The 15,029-nt window shown below is 29.1% G+C and overlaps 1 protein-coding gene across 1 annotated transcript in view; it reads left to right on the top strand.

Moving 5' to 3' along the window:
- LOC140434632 (voltage-dependent calcium channel gamma-5 subunit-like) overlaps positions 1 to 15,029 on the top strand; it is a 1,250,929-nt gene that overhangs the window by 199,009 nt on the left and 1,036,891 nt on the right. Inside the window, exon 2 of the mRNA XM_072523038.1 lies at positions 2,741 to 2,963. Coding sequence (XP_072379139.1) covers positions 2,766 to 2,963 — 198 coding nt within the window. The 5' untranslated portion in view covers positions 2,741 to 2,765. The remainder of the gene's footprint in view (positions 1 to 2,740; positions 2,964 to 15,029) is intronic.

The following is a 15,029-nucleotide window of genomic DNA, read 5'->3' as shown; positions in this document are numbered from 1 at the left end:
AGTTTTATCAACAATAATGTTATTTTAATATTCAATTTTATTTATGTGTATAATCTTTTAATTTCTGTAACAATTGTAACTCTAAGTGTACGTCAGTATTTTGAAATGTTTGTTTTTTACAATTACTCCCGATGAAGCTATTAAATAAATGGCGAAATATTGAGCTTTAGAAAAAACAAAGATTTTTATTTAATATAGACCACATACCCGATATTTCCAACATATATATATATATATATATATATATATATATATATATATATATATATATATATATAAATTTTTTCATTTCTTGGGTTTGTCGGTCTGATGTAAATAAAACTATACACGTTTCAGCAAATTTGTCATTTTCAATAAGCACTTTATTAAGCTTTAAACATTACATTTTATAATTAAATTTTATGTTTACACTTTTTAGTTTAATATGGATTAAAAATTAGTATCTGACATTGACAGATGACATCTGGCAGATATCTTAAACTAGGAGTGGTTCAGGGTCGTATCTTAAATATCTGCCATAGGGCATTTAAAAAAAAACAACTGAATTTATTAAATTATGATACATAAATTATAAAGATCTTTAATGTAAGTCTTATTATTGATGGAATTTGGATCTTTATTTATGTGAAATATTAATATTATACTTTGCAAACATTTTTGACAGTTGTTCAGAAAATCTTTGACCTTTGAAATTTTCCTACCAAAACCAAAAAATTTAAATTGCATACCCCTACTTGTGATACATAATTAAAAAGACTAAAAAATGCTGTCCAATGGTATAAATAATAATTATACAGGGTGAAGCAATAATTGTGAAACTTTGGCTTAAATGGAAAATTTATTGAGGTTTTTTACATTAAAAATGTAAAACCAAATTTTAAAAAAATGGCTTTTTTCGCTCTTTAACCACTTTTTTTTAAATAATTTGTGTTGTTGATGAAGATGAAAGATATTCATTTTAGTAAGAATTATTTTTAAATGATATATCATAGTACAAATTTCGTTAGGTCCCTTTTTCTCTGAACCCTCTTGACGGGTATAAAATACTACTTCATTAGTTGTTAAGTTATGGACAGTAAAGACATACAACCATAGTTTATGTAGGTAAAACATTTTCTGCACAGGTAATGTAGGCAACTGGACATTTTGCATAAAGTAAAAACTAATTGTCATAATATCTGTTCTGTTGACTAAACAGACGTCAACTTGAGAACTGCCAAATTTAAAATCAAAGTTTTCCTTTATGTATTTTAAAAAGAATGATCAACTTGAGACAAACAGTTCTCCCCTTCTTAACCTATTCCATTAAAGACTATAAAGTGCAAACACATACCAAAAATAGATCACTTGGGTAAGACACTCTGCTGAAACAGTTGTAGTGATAAGATATTACAATAAATTATGTGGAAGTTTTGAAAACAAAGCTTTCAGCATTTAATTATTATATAAAATGAATTTCCATCAAGTAACGGTCGAATCCATCACTTATTTAAAAAGAACTCATACTTGACATCATTTGACTAAATTTTAGGATATTCGTCTAAAATCATATAGATCTTTTTTACATTTAAGGTTGCATCCAAATATAAAACTATTTATGATAAATAATTCTTCTTTTTTTTTAAACCCTACTTTATCACATTGAAGTTCGCCTTTAGTTTTTGAGTTAGTAAGACATTGTAATGCTTTATTGCTTATTGGATGTAAGCTTTAAACTGATTTCCTACAAACCTCCACTTTTGTGTTATTTAGTAATGAAAAAATAGTTAAAAGATATTTGCTTAGAGACTTCATTTTTAGGCCTATATCCCAGTCTTCCTTTCTTTAACTAAAACACCTTTGAAAATGACAAATTATAGTCCATCTCATCTTGTACTCTTTTCTTTTAATTTTATAACCCCACTATCTCTTCTTTTCATAGACGACTAACTACTAGGGTTATTAATGTGAGACATCATAAAACAATAAATAATTATCTAATTATTAAAACAAACAACTCACTTTACACAAACATAACCTTAAAAGCTGATGCAATAACAAACGCTCTGTCATAAGATGCTTTTGGAGGGAAGTTCATATGAGACAATTGACAAGTAAAAATAATTACAAAATCAAAAACAAAAAAGTATTAAGAATATATAATATACAATATATTATATTAAGATATGCCAAATATGTATAAAACTGGAATATTATCCTTTTAGATATCAATGCTGAACATAATCTGGTTGGGGTCTAAAGGGATAAAATTTCAGGAATGTTATCCTTTTAGATTTCACTTCTGAAACAGTAGCTTAATATGATCTATTTAAAGTAGTGTAATTCTATCACTCTTTAACTAAGTATATAGAGCTTGGTCAAGTGAAAAACACTGCTATCTTAACTAAATTTGGAAAATTTTCCGAATGTTTTCTTTTAGATCTCACCCAATTATTATAATTTCTTCCTATGGTTAATAATTTATTTAGTTAGCTGTTACTGTTTGAAATGACATTTGTATTAGAATAATATAGGCAATGGATTACGCTATGTCTGGGTTTATTATTTTTAAGATTTCACCTTCCATCGAACGATGTTCTATATATAATAAAAAACAATGTAAAATAGGGTGCAAACAATCTGATTGGATTTTCAACGTCAAAGAAAAATCTAACAAATAATATTTAAAATGCATTGCCAAAGTTAATTGACATCTTCATTGAGTACTATAAATATTCATAAGTTATTCTTTTCTTTTCAGCGTTCGATGGTGATATATTCATGCGATGTGCTGTAAATCCCGAGGGGCAGTTTCCCGACTGGGTCTTTTGTGGGGCATCTCCGCCCTGGCAGCCCTTCTCATCGCCTTCATCAGCGGTTCTTGGCTTTACACGAAAGAGCCTGTTCTACTGCCAAATTCACAAATATCTACGAGCATATCTTTTAGGATTGGTCTGTGGAGGGCGTGTCCTACCGTAAAAAGGGTCAACGCAACTATACGTGAGTTTAGCTTTATATTACAAATAATATAGTTAAGCAAACATTAAGAATAAATATTTGAAATTTAAATAATATTTACTCGTTTATTTATCTATCGATTATGGTATACAATACACGTAATAGCCCAGTCTGGTTATGCAAAAATCATCGATTTCACAGCAAAATTTTTCGCAGATATCTGAAGCTTTTAAGACATAGGTGGGGGTTACTAGATGACGAATAGATGAAAAGATACTCCTATTTTTACCTTGCGTTTTTTTTTAAACAATAATTTATATTCACAATTTGATTTTTTGTCTATTTTGTTGTCTAAGTTTTTTTCCATATTTTTTAAATAAACAATATTTATATCATTTTTTTATTATATCAGGAATATCTTTATTTTCCCGTTTTTTAAATTAAAATTGATGAATAATTTACGAAGATATTTGCAAAAAAGCAGTTTTTTTGCACTTTTTTATAAATTTAATTTTTTTTTATTAACAAAACAAAATGTTATTTATACATTTAAACATCGAGGAATTACTGTCCTTTAAATTTGTGCGAAATTTCCCCCCGATCGGTCAAATAGTTTAAAAGTTATTTAATTTGTTTATCCCTGAGGCTAATTATTTAAACTATTGAGCTTTCCCTATGCATGATGCTAGACACATTTAGCAAATTCCATAGGATTCTTTAGGACTTAGACTATCTCAGAAGTTAAATGCATAATGCGTTTTCATCGAAATTTTTTACAAAATAAACGTTTGAAAAAGGGGTATGTTTTTTACTTATAAACAATTGTCATAACTTCTATATTTTTCAAGCTACAGACTTTTACGTACAACCATTGGATAGCTGGTAAAAAAAACTCACATTAAAAAAAATAAATCTTCTATGACCAATAGGGACGATGTTAGCGACTATTTTTTTTTTAAATCATATCTTCATTGTTTATAAACATTAAGAGGTAAAATTTGCACAAATTTTAAATGAAAATCTAAACTTTATATTAAAACTTATAGCTATAAAATTCATCAAATTTTTCGAAACTTACAGCCTTTCGAAACGAAGTTACTTTCGAAAGATCGACATAGGAAAGTGAAGGGGAAACTGTTTTAGCTCCTCGCTCCAAAATTTCCGGCTTTAGAAAGCAATATACTTATACTTCTTTAAGTAAAATATTTTGTGTTTTTTTCAACAAAAAAGTTTTAACTAAACGTATTTAATTGCTTTTTGATTGAAAATTGTAAGTAACATTTAAAACTATTGAATGAATAATTAATTATTTTCAACTTGTATAATCAGTGAGAAATATTATTTATTATAGATTATTTCAAAATAAACAGCAGACTGTGGCAATAACTTGTTCAAGCAGTGGTAGTTTCAAAGTAAGTATTTTCCTTTTTAATTTTTGTTTTATAAATGGCTACATTATTGCAAGTTAAACCTTTGTTTTGAACTATTTTTATTGCTTTTACTTTATTGTTTATAATCATAATTAAATTTCAACTTATTAAAATAAAAAGTCTTTACAGATTTTAGAAATACAATTATGCTTGTTATAACTTTATGTATTTTTAAAAGATTCGTTCTATATAAGCTTGCAATATTCTGATTTTTCATTAATAATAAAAAAATCTTTTTTTGATTTATTTTAGACATCTGAAACATATTTCCATTCAAAAGGAGCAGATCATGTTTTTACTCATGTTGTACTCTTTACGAGGTAATTTTTTAAAATTTTTGATTACATTGTACATTAAATCGAAAGAAATTATCTTTCAGTAATATTTATCTTATTTTTTGACTTAAAGTACTATATAATTTTTGTTTACTTTTAATTTTATATTATTTATTTCTTGTAAACCAGAAAACATAAAAAAATAACTGGTAAATATGAAACAAACTGAGCACGTGTAAACTAAATTTTTTGGAGTTTTTTTCAAAGGATGAGGGAACGTTAAAGTCTTGTTACAAATTTAAAAACGTGTAGAATATTTCTACTATTACATATACGTGTAGTATTTGCATCTATTTTTCACTTCTAACATAATATACAGTGATGAGTGCCTTAAGAATCGGCAAAATAACGCAAAAGATAGAAAACATAATACGTTGTGAAATAAAAAGAGATGAAAGTAGTAGAGGTGGGAAATTTTCGATAGAAACCTCTAATTTACATTACATTACATTAGGACTATCGATAGTTTCCCACCTTTAGACGTTAGCTTATGAGCTAGTTGACTTCAAGTTAGATTAAAGGTTTTACAGAAGTTCATAGAGACCAACAAACTAAGAAAAGATAATAAACATAAAATAATGAGTACATTGTTATCAACGGTTGTTCACAATAATTGTTATTGCACATACAATCGTGTAAATAGAATCGCCTTAGCACAAAAAAAGTGTCAGAAGAATTGAGTAATACTTGAAAGGATTATGCGAAATATCGTGGTTTTGATTTTTCGAAGTTGTGTTTTTTTTTGCGAAAAGCCAGTGACGAGTAGTGATGGCACAAAGCGTATTGTTAAAAATATGGAAACTATAACCAACGTTATAGAAACTGCTGAAGAACGAGAAGATGGTAAAAATCTATTCAAATTTTTAATATACCGTTTAAAACAAATTAAAAATTTGGAAACAACAAATGCAATATATTATTCAAACTGTCTGAGCAAATTTTACAAGTACCGCGAAAATACTTCACGAGGTCGTCCAATTTCCGAAGAAATGTCAGAAGCACTAATTTTTGTTGTAAGTCATATTATAAATAATGAAGAAATTTGTCAGTTTTGTTTAAAGGAAATTTTAAGCGATTTTAAAGGAAATCTCCCAGAATTACGAAGGCTACAATCTTTAGAGAATCATTTTGGTGACGAAATTAAAGTATACTCTACTAGAAAAGATTATTTTATATCTTTTCGAGATAGTAAAGGCCGAATTATTGACGATGATTACAAAAATAGATGGTACAAAAATAGAAGTAGCAATCGCGAAGAAGAGCGGTTACGTATTGTCAGAGAAGCTGCTCACATAATCTTGCAAGATATTCGATGATCGCCAACATCCGGACCGGATAAGGCACTGAAGAAGAAGAAGAAGATAACGATAAAGTTGGATAACTAATCGGAAACATAAGTCCTGCTCGAAAAAATTATTTCTACATCTAAACTGTTCTAATCAAAGATATGAACTAACCCAAGATGTGATTAATGATTTTATATTCAATCATATAATAGGTTTTCACATTTATACATTGAACTGATATACCATCACTTCAGGAATAATTAAGTTCCACCTTTTTCTTTTTCGTTAATAGTCATACAATTTTACAATTTAAATTATTATCAACTTATGACATTGACGTTAATTCATTCTATTACTATCAATACCACATTTTATTTTATGACCCTTGAAATTATCAACTTTCTTTTAGCATCAATCATGTTAAAACACTCTTACTTTTTTAGCATATTTGAATTATCTTTATTTTCCAATTACAATTCAAATTCCCTTTAGACATAAACAACTAACGTATACATCATTACTTTATTCACACACAATTAATTATAATTACAGTAAGGCCAATATAATCCTTCCAAGTGGTCTACATAAATTTCTTTTCTTTCACATTTCATTATTCCATTCTTTATTTCATTCCTAACTGACTAATTTTACAGTCAATTCATAAAATATAAACGAATAAATTAAAACAAAAATAGTAATAGCTACTGTCTTAATTTTACTAAACTAATCTAATAAAAATTTTATATAGAGTTCAACATATGAGTGCTTGACCTGATACACTTTTTAAAAGCCAACTATCAATCTTGTTCAGGATGTCATTTTCATTGAAAACAGTCAAATAATTTTTTTCGCGTTGGAATTTTATGTGCCCAGTGCCCATGTACCTTGTAATTAGAAGGGAAACAAATGAAAACTCTCACATAGAGTCATAATACTCAAATTAATTTAAATTGTACTAAATTTAAACCTATTTTTAAAAACTTTATTGCAGCTTCACCTCGTAGGGGACCCAGCTCGACTGATTAGACTTTCTGCACTGAATATACTCATTAAGAGTTTATTAATTTTTAATTTTGATTAATATTACTATTTTATTCTTCAATATTTTGCAAAACTAGCTTGTTCAGGATCAATTATAGATCTATAGTTGGTGTTGATTACACTCTCCATATTTCTTCGTAATTTAGATATACCATCTACACAGTTGTATGTTTCAAAATCTCCCACTGTTGATCAGTTGGTTTTGAGTAAGGCTTTGACATTTTAATTTTATGGTTCTCCCACTGAGTGTGGGTTTAACTGAACTCCTGGGATTATACCCCATTTATAGTCTCTGCTTTCAATTTTGTTTTTTAATTTTTAGTATTTAATTTCATATTTCGATTTTTTTTTCTACAGTATTTATAGTGCTTGGTAGACCTTTTTATTGTAGTCAACCACCCACTATCTAATAGATTGTTTAGTCAGTTGGACCTTTGGTGAATGCTCAGTTTCATAGATTTTTAAATATGCAAATCACATCACCATGATTGCGACTGCCCATCCAAGTTGTTCTATGTCAGATGTCACTTTAATATTTCCGTTAAGACCAGGAGCTATTCTCTCCCCTAGTGCCACCCAATATGTAGCTTCGTCGATTTTAACAATTTTAAACTATTTATTCTTGTGTCGTGTCGTGTTAATGTATCATTTAATGTTCAAGACATTCGCTATCTATTGTTGGATAGCCTAATTTTGACGAAGTAAGTCTAAAACGTTATATTACATAAAAAAATTTATGTAATACCATCAACTTCGAGTTTTTTCGAAGTTAATTAATTTTTTTTTCAGTTGAAAATACGTTTCTTGGCTTATTTAAGATGCCCCTGAAGATGCTCTGGAAGCGAAAGTACTTGGGCAAGATTTAATAAAAACTGTGCTCGATATCTGCCTTTTATTTGATTAAAATTCATTTATTCCAGCATTCAACCTTATATCACTAAAAAACTATATATTTAGAGCATTCAGTGGATTTGTGGTTCTTGCCATTTGACGAAAAACAATTAACTTCAACTCCTTAAGTATTCTGTATGTTATGGTTTTTCTAATTTATTTACTTTTACTAGTGCTCTATTTTTTTTTATAACCGAGAAAAAATAAGTGTGAGGTTTTTTTATGCTATGAAAGGAGACTTTTTTTGTATAATTTAAGTATTTAGTTTGCAATTCGTTGTTAAACGCTAGTTTCTTTTGATTTAAATTCATTATATGTCCAAATATAAATAAAATATAAATTTTATAAAAATGGATTACTTTTTTTTCTTTTTTTTCTAAATTTGGAGTATCTAATACCCCACCACACAGGTTTTTCTAATTTAGTCTACCACAGTGACGCCGGATTAAAAACGTGAGGCATCAAATATAAAATAAAAGAGAGCTAGCGAGCAACGCCACTGGTATGAAATGGCTAGTGCCACTTGTGTGAGCTTTTAAAGGATGCACCGTTAGATGGTGTTAATACCATACATATTATGAACAAGTAATTCAATATGGACTTTTTCTTGTTTCTGAAAAGCAAACCTAACTCAACGTAGTAACAGTATAACGAGCTTTAAAATTTGTACAGAATAATCCGACACTGGCCATCCTGTTTAATTTAATCTTGCTTAAAATAAACAAAATATATGAGGACTAGAAACGAACTGATCGATAGTAGTAAATCGATGTGAAGAACCGCTATTTCGTGATGCTACCCGTGACTCCTTTCTTGGCGCTAGTTCCGTGATTCTCTCTCGTCTTAGAATTACAAAAAAGTAATACAAAGCCTGTACAGAAGCTTCTAGAACGCATATTTTTTAAACTGTAAGATATAAGGCTATTAATACCCGTTTATTCATAATTACAAATATTAAAATAATCAATTTTAAATCCGCTTATAATTATTTAAATAAATTATGGATAAAAAAACAGACACAGACAAAAAATTATTTGTTTGCAAAGTATGATACTTTTTCAACTTTTGCACTATAATCCCGTTATTTTAAATTTATATTTTGACAATATCATTTCTATTTACTTTTCAACCTTAAACAAAATCTATTTCATTTTTTTTATTATTGTATGGAATTATTGTAAGTATGATAAATAATTAGCCGTATATCATGATAAGTGTATTTAATATTTTTACCCCTCATTAAAAGCCGTTGTTTTATGTAAAAGTACAATATAAAACGATTAAATTTGGTGTAGGGATATTACCCAGAACGGCGTATTGTTAGTTATGAGAAAGCCAAAAGAGCAAAGAAATTTCATTTCCAAAATGAACACGAATCTTGTAGTCTCATATAGCCCCACACCGCTTTTTAAATTAACGCTCTTAAACCCCGTGAGATGCTCGTGTCTGTCCCCGGCCAATTTTCGGTTAACAAAATGGGCAAGAGCGAGAAAGATAGCAACAGCACGGACCTTTTATAATCATTAAACCGTTCTAAGTCCGAAGTTCTATTGTACTCGGCAAACATAATCACTTTGTAAGTGTTAATTGGAAATTCTCGTAGGTATGTCCATATTGTTCAGTGTTGACCTGTTCGGTGCTCTGTGTTTAAGGACTAGCCCTTCATAATCCTACTAGTCTGCTAATTGTTGAGGATTGAGCATCAGATGTCGCCTAAGTGGAACTCGAGAAACGTGAAACTTGTCTGTATTCTATGCATGTACTTTAACGCCTCAAGGATAACATGAGATGGTTTAACGGAATATTGCGATAAAGAACAATTTCGAGTTAATGAAAATGTGATATCATTGTATTGGTGTTAGGATATAAAATATTTATTATGTCTGTTCAAAAAACGATAAATTAGCACACGCATATATATATATATATATATATATATATATATATATATATATATATATATATATATATATTGTTATGATGTATTGTTTGTTTGAATGATGAGCAATGAGTATTTTTAATAATATAATATATAGGGTTTTTATCGCGGTTCTCAAAGAATTACTTTGTAAGTACTTTTTTAAATTATCTTTATTAGATCTACTATGAAACACACATATATATCTAAACTAGCTAATGTAAATTTATTGAAATTGTTATGACACTAACGAAATTATATTAACAAAATTTTTGTACCTTTCTGTCACTGAAAATCCTTAATGTCAACAAAATTATTAATAGAACAGTATGGAATTCTCGAGATCACCGGAGATGGCCTTGTTTGCGAAATGGTTTGTTCCAGAAAATTCAGACATGTATTTAATAGAACAAATGGAACATGATTTCTTACCAGATGGTTCTGGAATATCCAAAAAGATATAAATACTCGGTGATTTGGATTCAGACAGTGAGTCAGTCAGAAAGTTTTTAGTAAGAAGGTCCATTAAGTTAGTCAGTCAGTTGTGAGTTATAGTTACTATTAGTCCAGTTTTAGTATGAAAATTAGTTAGATGCAGTCAATCAGTTACAATTGTTCAATATAGTGAGTTAAATCAAGATAAGAAACAGTATAAAGAAAATATTATTGAAGATTAAAAATTATGTTATGTATAAATGATGATAATGGAAGAAGTATTAATTGAATATTAAAATTAAATAATATTTTGGTGATTGGATATTGGTATATAGAAAAGAAGAATAAATATAAATGCTGTTTGCTGGTTTGCTTGGTGGTTTATAAATGCTGTGAAGAAAAATATCTTGAATTGGTGGAAGCTGATAATTGGAAAAAGTAATTTCATAAAAACAAGGATAACCGAAGCTGAGAAGAAGACATTTGAGTGGTGATTATAATTCAGACCGATTGCGATTTTCGATCGCGGAGCATGAGAACTCTGACATCTCGGAGTCGTGGTAGAGTTCGTTGAAGGTTGGGCGCCATGTCGTCTCCGGTGTAATTAATAAACGTATGAAAAACTGATTGCAACTTGGTGCAAGTTCCCATGTTTATTAATTTGTCCAACTATTGCGCAATATGGTGTAATATTGCGTAGTTGGCCGGTACGCTCTTATTGTGGCATTTTCTTGAAGAGACAATGCCATTATGGTTTTATTAGGTGGTGGAAATAAAACACATTCTTTCTAAGAAGAAAAAAACTCAGCTTCAGAGTCTTAGAAAGAAACAGAGCCCTTCGAGCAAAGTGCTCTAGGGAGCTACCCTACACGGGTAAAACCATGAGTTAAACACTACTATCACAACTTGTCACAACTGAACTACTAACTGAACTAGAGATCCGAAAATGTCCCATATTTAAAGATAAATTAACTTTTATATGAAACTTTTTCATTTCTCAACCAATTAAATTTAATTATATGTTCCAGAAGGAAGGGCGATGAACATCGAAGTGCGTGATTGGTGGCACTTGATGACAGAAGTGGAAAACGATTACGACATCTTCAAGAAGTGTATGCATACAGAGGTGGTACATTAATGGTATGGGGCGGAATCATGATTGACGGAAGAACTGACCTCATTTTCCCACGTGGTTTTCTCACAAGTCAGAAATATTTGGACACTATTCTTGAACCTGTTGTGCGCCCGTTTGCTACTGCTGTTGGAGAAAATTTTTACTTTATGTATGATAACGCTCGACCACATGTTGCGCATATTGTAACAAACTGGTTGGATAACGAGCGTATTGATGTATTGCCGTGGCCAGCACAATCACCGGACTTGAATCCCATTTAGCATGTATGAGACATGCTCCAACGAAAAATTACTCCACATATGGTCAATATCTACAATGAGTTTCAATGAAAAGAGCTTCTGAGAGAAAAATGGATACAACGACCTCAAGCAGACATTAACAATGTGATTCGGAGCATGAACAGTAGATGTAGAACTGTGATAAACCAACGTGGTGGCCATACTTTATTTTATGTTTATATTTCGTATTTTTGACATTTTATGGTGGCATGTGAAACATAGGTGATTTGCAATATATTTTTTTTGCTCCAATTTTCTGTTTTTTTGTGACATATTAAACAACAATTTAAATTACAAATTTTGTATTACTTTTTTTAAATTGATTAGAGATAATCAAAATACGTCTATTTATAAAAATATCCCTAGACTATTGCGCTATAAATATATGTATATATATATATATATATATATATATATATATATATATATATATATATATATATATATATATATATATGTATATATGTATATATATATATGTATATATATATATATATATATATATATATATATATATATATATATATATATACTTCTTCTGTTTCCCCGTAGCCATTTGGCTGACGTGTGTGTCCAACTTGCATTCTTTAATCTTGCTACGCGGCCAGTCCATCTCCATTTCAATCTGCAAGCTTTCATCACATCTTTAAATTAAACGCTCCATCCTTCTTTGTGCTACGCTTAGGTTTTAAAGCATTGTTTTTTGTTGAAGACAGTTTCCGCATCGTAGGTCATTACTGGCATAACACACTGATCGAAGACTTTCCGCTTCAGATTGATCGGTATGTTGCCGTATTTAAATACGATTTTCAGGGCTCCATAATAATATGCTGACCATGCATGTGCTATTCTTGATACCGCACCTGTTTGGTTATCCTTATTTATTCTATTTCGTGTCAAAGTTATATATATTTATTAAAAAGTTCTACTTTGTCTTTCTGAATTTTTAAATTGTGACTGGGCACGAGGTTGGCAATGAATTTTGTTTTGAAGATACCGATTTCTCTGCATGCTCTTTCCAGTTCTTCTATTATGATGTGTATTTCGCCGGTCATCTTTTATCAAAACTATGTGATTAGCATAACTTACGTGGTGTAGTCTTTCCCCGTCTACACTTTTCTCTCAACTATCCCAATCCATGGTTTTAAAAGCATGTTACGTTTTAGGAAAGTTATATAAAGCAAGCAAGCAAGCATTACCTTGTCTAATACCTATTTGAATTTTAATTTTGTTACTGTTTTCGTATAACTTTATTACGTTTGTCGCATTTCTATAAATATTACATACTAATCGGGAATAACAACTAGTATAGTTCATCCCAAACCCTTCTTTCAGTGCGTCATAGTCGATGACTCACAGACGTGAGTCTGTGATTATTATACATAGAACTTAGAAAATTATTTATCGTAAAGCTAATTCTACTTACGGATGTATAATTGGTTGGAATTTAGAATACGTAAATAGATATCCAATCAATAATGCGCATCATAAATATAATTTGACACAGATTGTCTCGATCGTGACAGTACTTTCACAGTGATAATTTTCATTCCAGGTTAGTATTATCAAACATTTTACAGTGAAAATTTAATTTTGTATTTATTGTCATAAAAATATTTTAAATATGCCGATATATATTAAACATTTTACAGTGAAAATTTAATTTTGTATTTATTGTCATAAAAATATTTTAAATATGCCGATATATATTAAACATTTTACAGTGAAAATTTAATTTTGTATTTATTGTCATAAAAATATTTTAAATATGCCGATATATATTGAAAATGAACAAAGACTAATATTAAAATTATTAAATTATTTTCAATTAGAAAAAGAGAGGTTACGATCCTGCAACTGTCAAATTTAACTAAAACGTCATGCAATAATTCTGGACATTCTTAAAATCCTATATGACGTCAAAATTAGTGACGCACTGAAAGAAGGGTTTGGGACAGACTGTATCAATGCGACTTTCATTTAATGCTTCAATTACATTATCTAGTCAAACAATTTCTGAAATCTAACAACGCTAATAACACAAGTCTGTTGTTTTCTATGGATTTTTTGAGATTTGTTATATCGTTTGCAGGTAGCCGTTGGTGCCTTTCTTCGAAATCTCGTTTGCTCCCTGTTTTGGTACATGTCTAGTTTTTTATCGAATCCCTTTTTTATGATTCACAAGCAAAACTTTTCAAGTGAAATAAGTGGTTTAAATTTTTTTAATTAAATACCTTGTATCAATTTTTATGACGGGACTAGTTATATATAATGAAATATATTTGTTATGATTATTTTAATATCTATTTTTTGGGCAAGATTTATTTGACATATCCTCTGTTATTTTTTTTTAAGAACTCTTTGATAATACACAAATAATTATGCCAATGGGAGTAAATTAAAATCAGAGTGATTAGGTTATCCAATATTATTTAAAGCAAAAAATGAAACACTATGAATAATTAAAATGCATTAGCAATACAAAATTACATGTCGGTAACGATGTGTCAAATATGACAAATACAATACAGGCGCACATTCAATAATTACGTTACTGATTTTATTGTTTTATACCTAATATTGTTACAATTTCAGTCTGGCAGTATGTACTTTTTAATTATTTTAAATTAACAATTTACAATGCAAATTATAAATGACGGACCAAATTTAACTGTGTTCAGTAGAGGTCAAATTAGTAATATTCTAGCTTACAATAATAGTTCGAGGATCTCTAGTTTCTGAAATACATTGTGTTTATTACATGTTATGTTTATAAATAAACACATTTTTTCACATGTTTATCTGAAAATTAGGGCTCTATAGTCTTAGAGCCAGTGTGGGCAACGCAAAGGGGTGACTATGCACTCTTATTTTCCCTCGGTACGTTGACGTTTATTTATGTTTTTTGGTGCGTAGATTCGATTTTTCGAGGATACTAAGCTAAAAATCCGTTAGACAATTTCTTATTAACAATTTATTTGTTTAAATGATTGTATATCCTAAACAATTAGAGATATTTAATTTTACCAAAATGAAAATTGTTCCTTTTGAAAAAATTTCGTGAAACACGATTGCAAAATAGGCATTAGATGGGGCTTTTCCAAGTATAACCTAGCTTTTGTAAAAAAAATTACTATAATTTTATCAATACATAAAGTTATAACTAATAAACATTAAAAATTACACTAAAAAGTTGCGAACTAATTTGTTTATAAAAGATTTAAACCAAATTAAGGTTTAATTAATTTATTTTACCGTTTAATTAAGGGTTACTTTGAAAATCTGGTTAATGGAAGTTATATAACAACTCAAAACGACTAGTTTTAGGTTTAATAAATATTTT

Source organism: Diabrotica undecimpunctata, chromosome 2, assembly GCF_040954645.1.
Source record: "Diabrotica undecimpunctata isolate CICGRU chromosome 2, icDiaUnde3, whole genome shotgun sequence".
In the NCBI taxonomy this organism is placed as follows: Eukaryota; Metazoa; Arthropoda; class Insecta; order Coleoptera; family Chrysomelidae; genus Diabrotica; species Diabrotica undecimpunctata.
The sequence above is the reverse complement of the archived record's forward strand: the minus strand, read 5'-3'. Positions and strand labels throughout refer to the sequence as shown.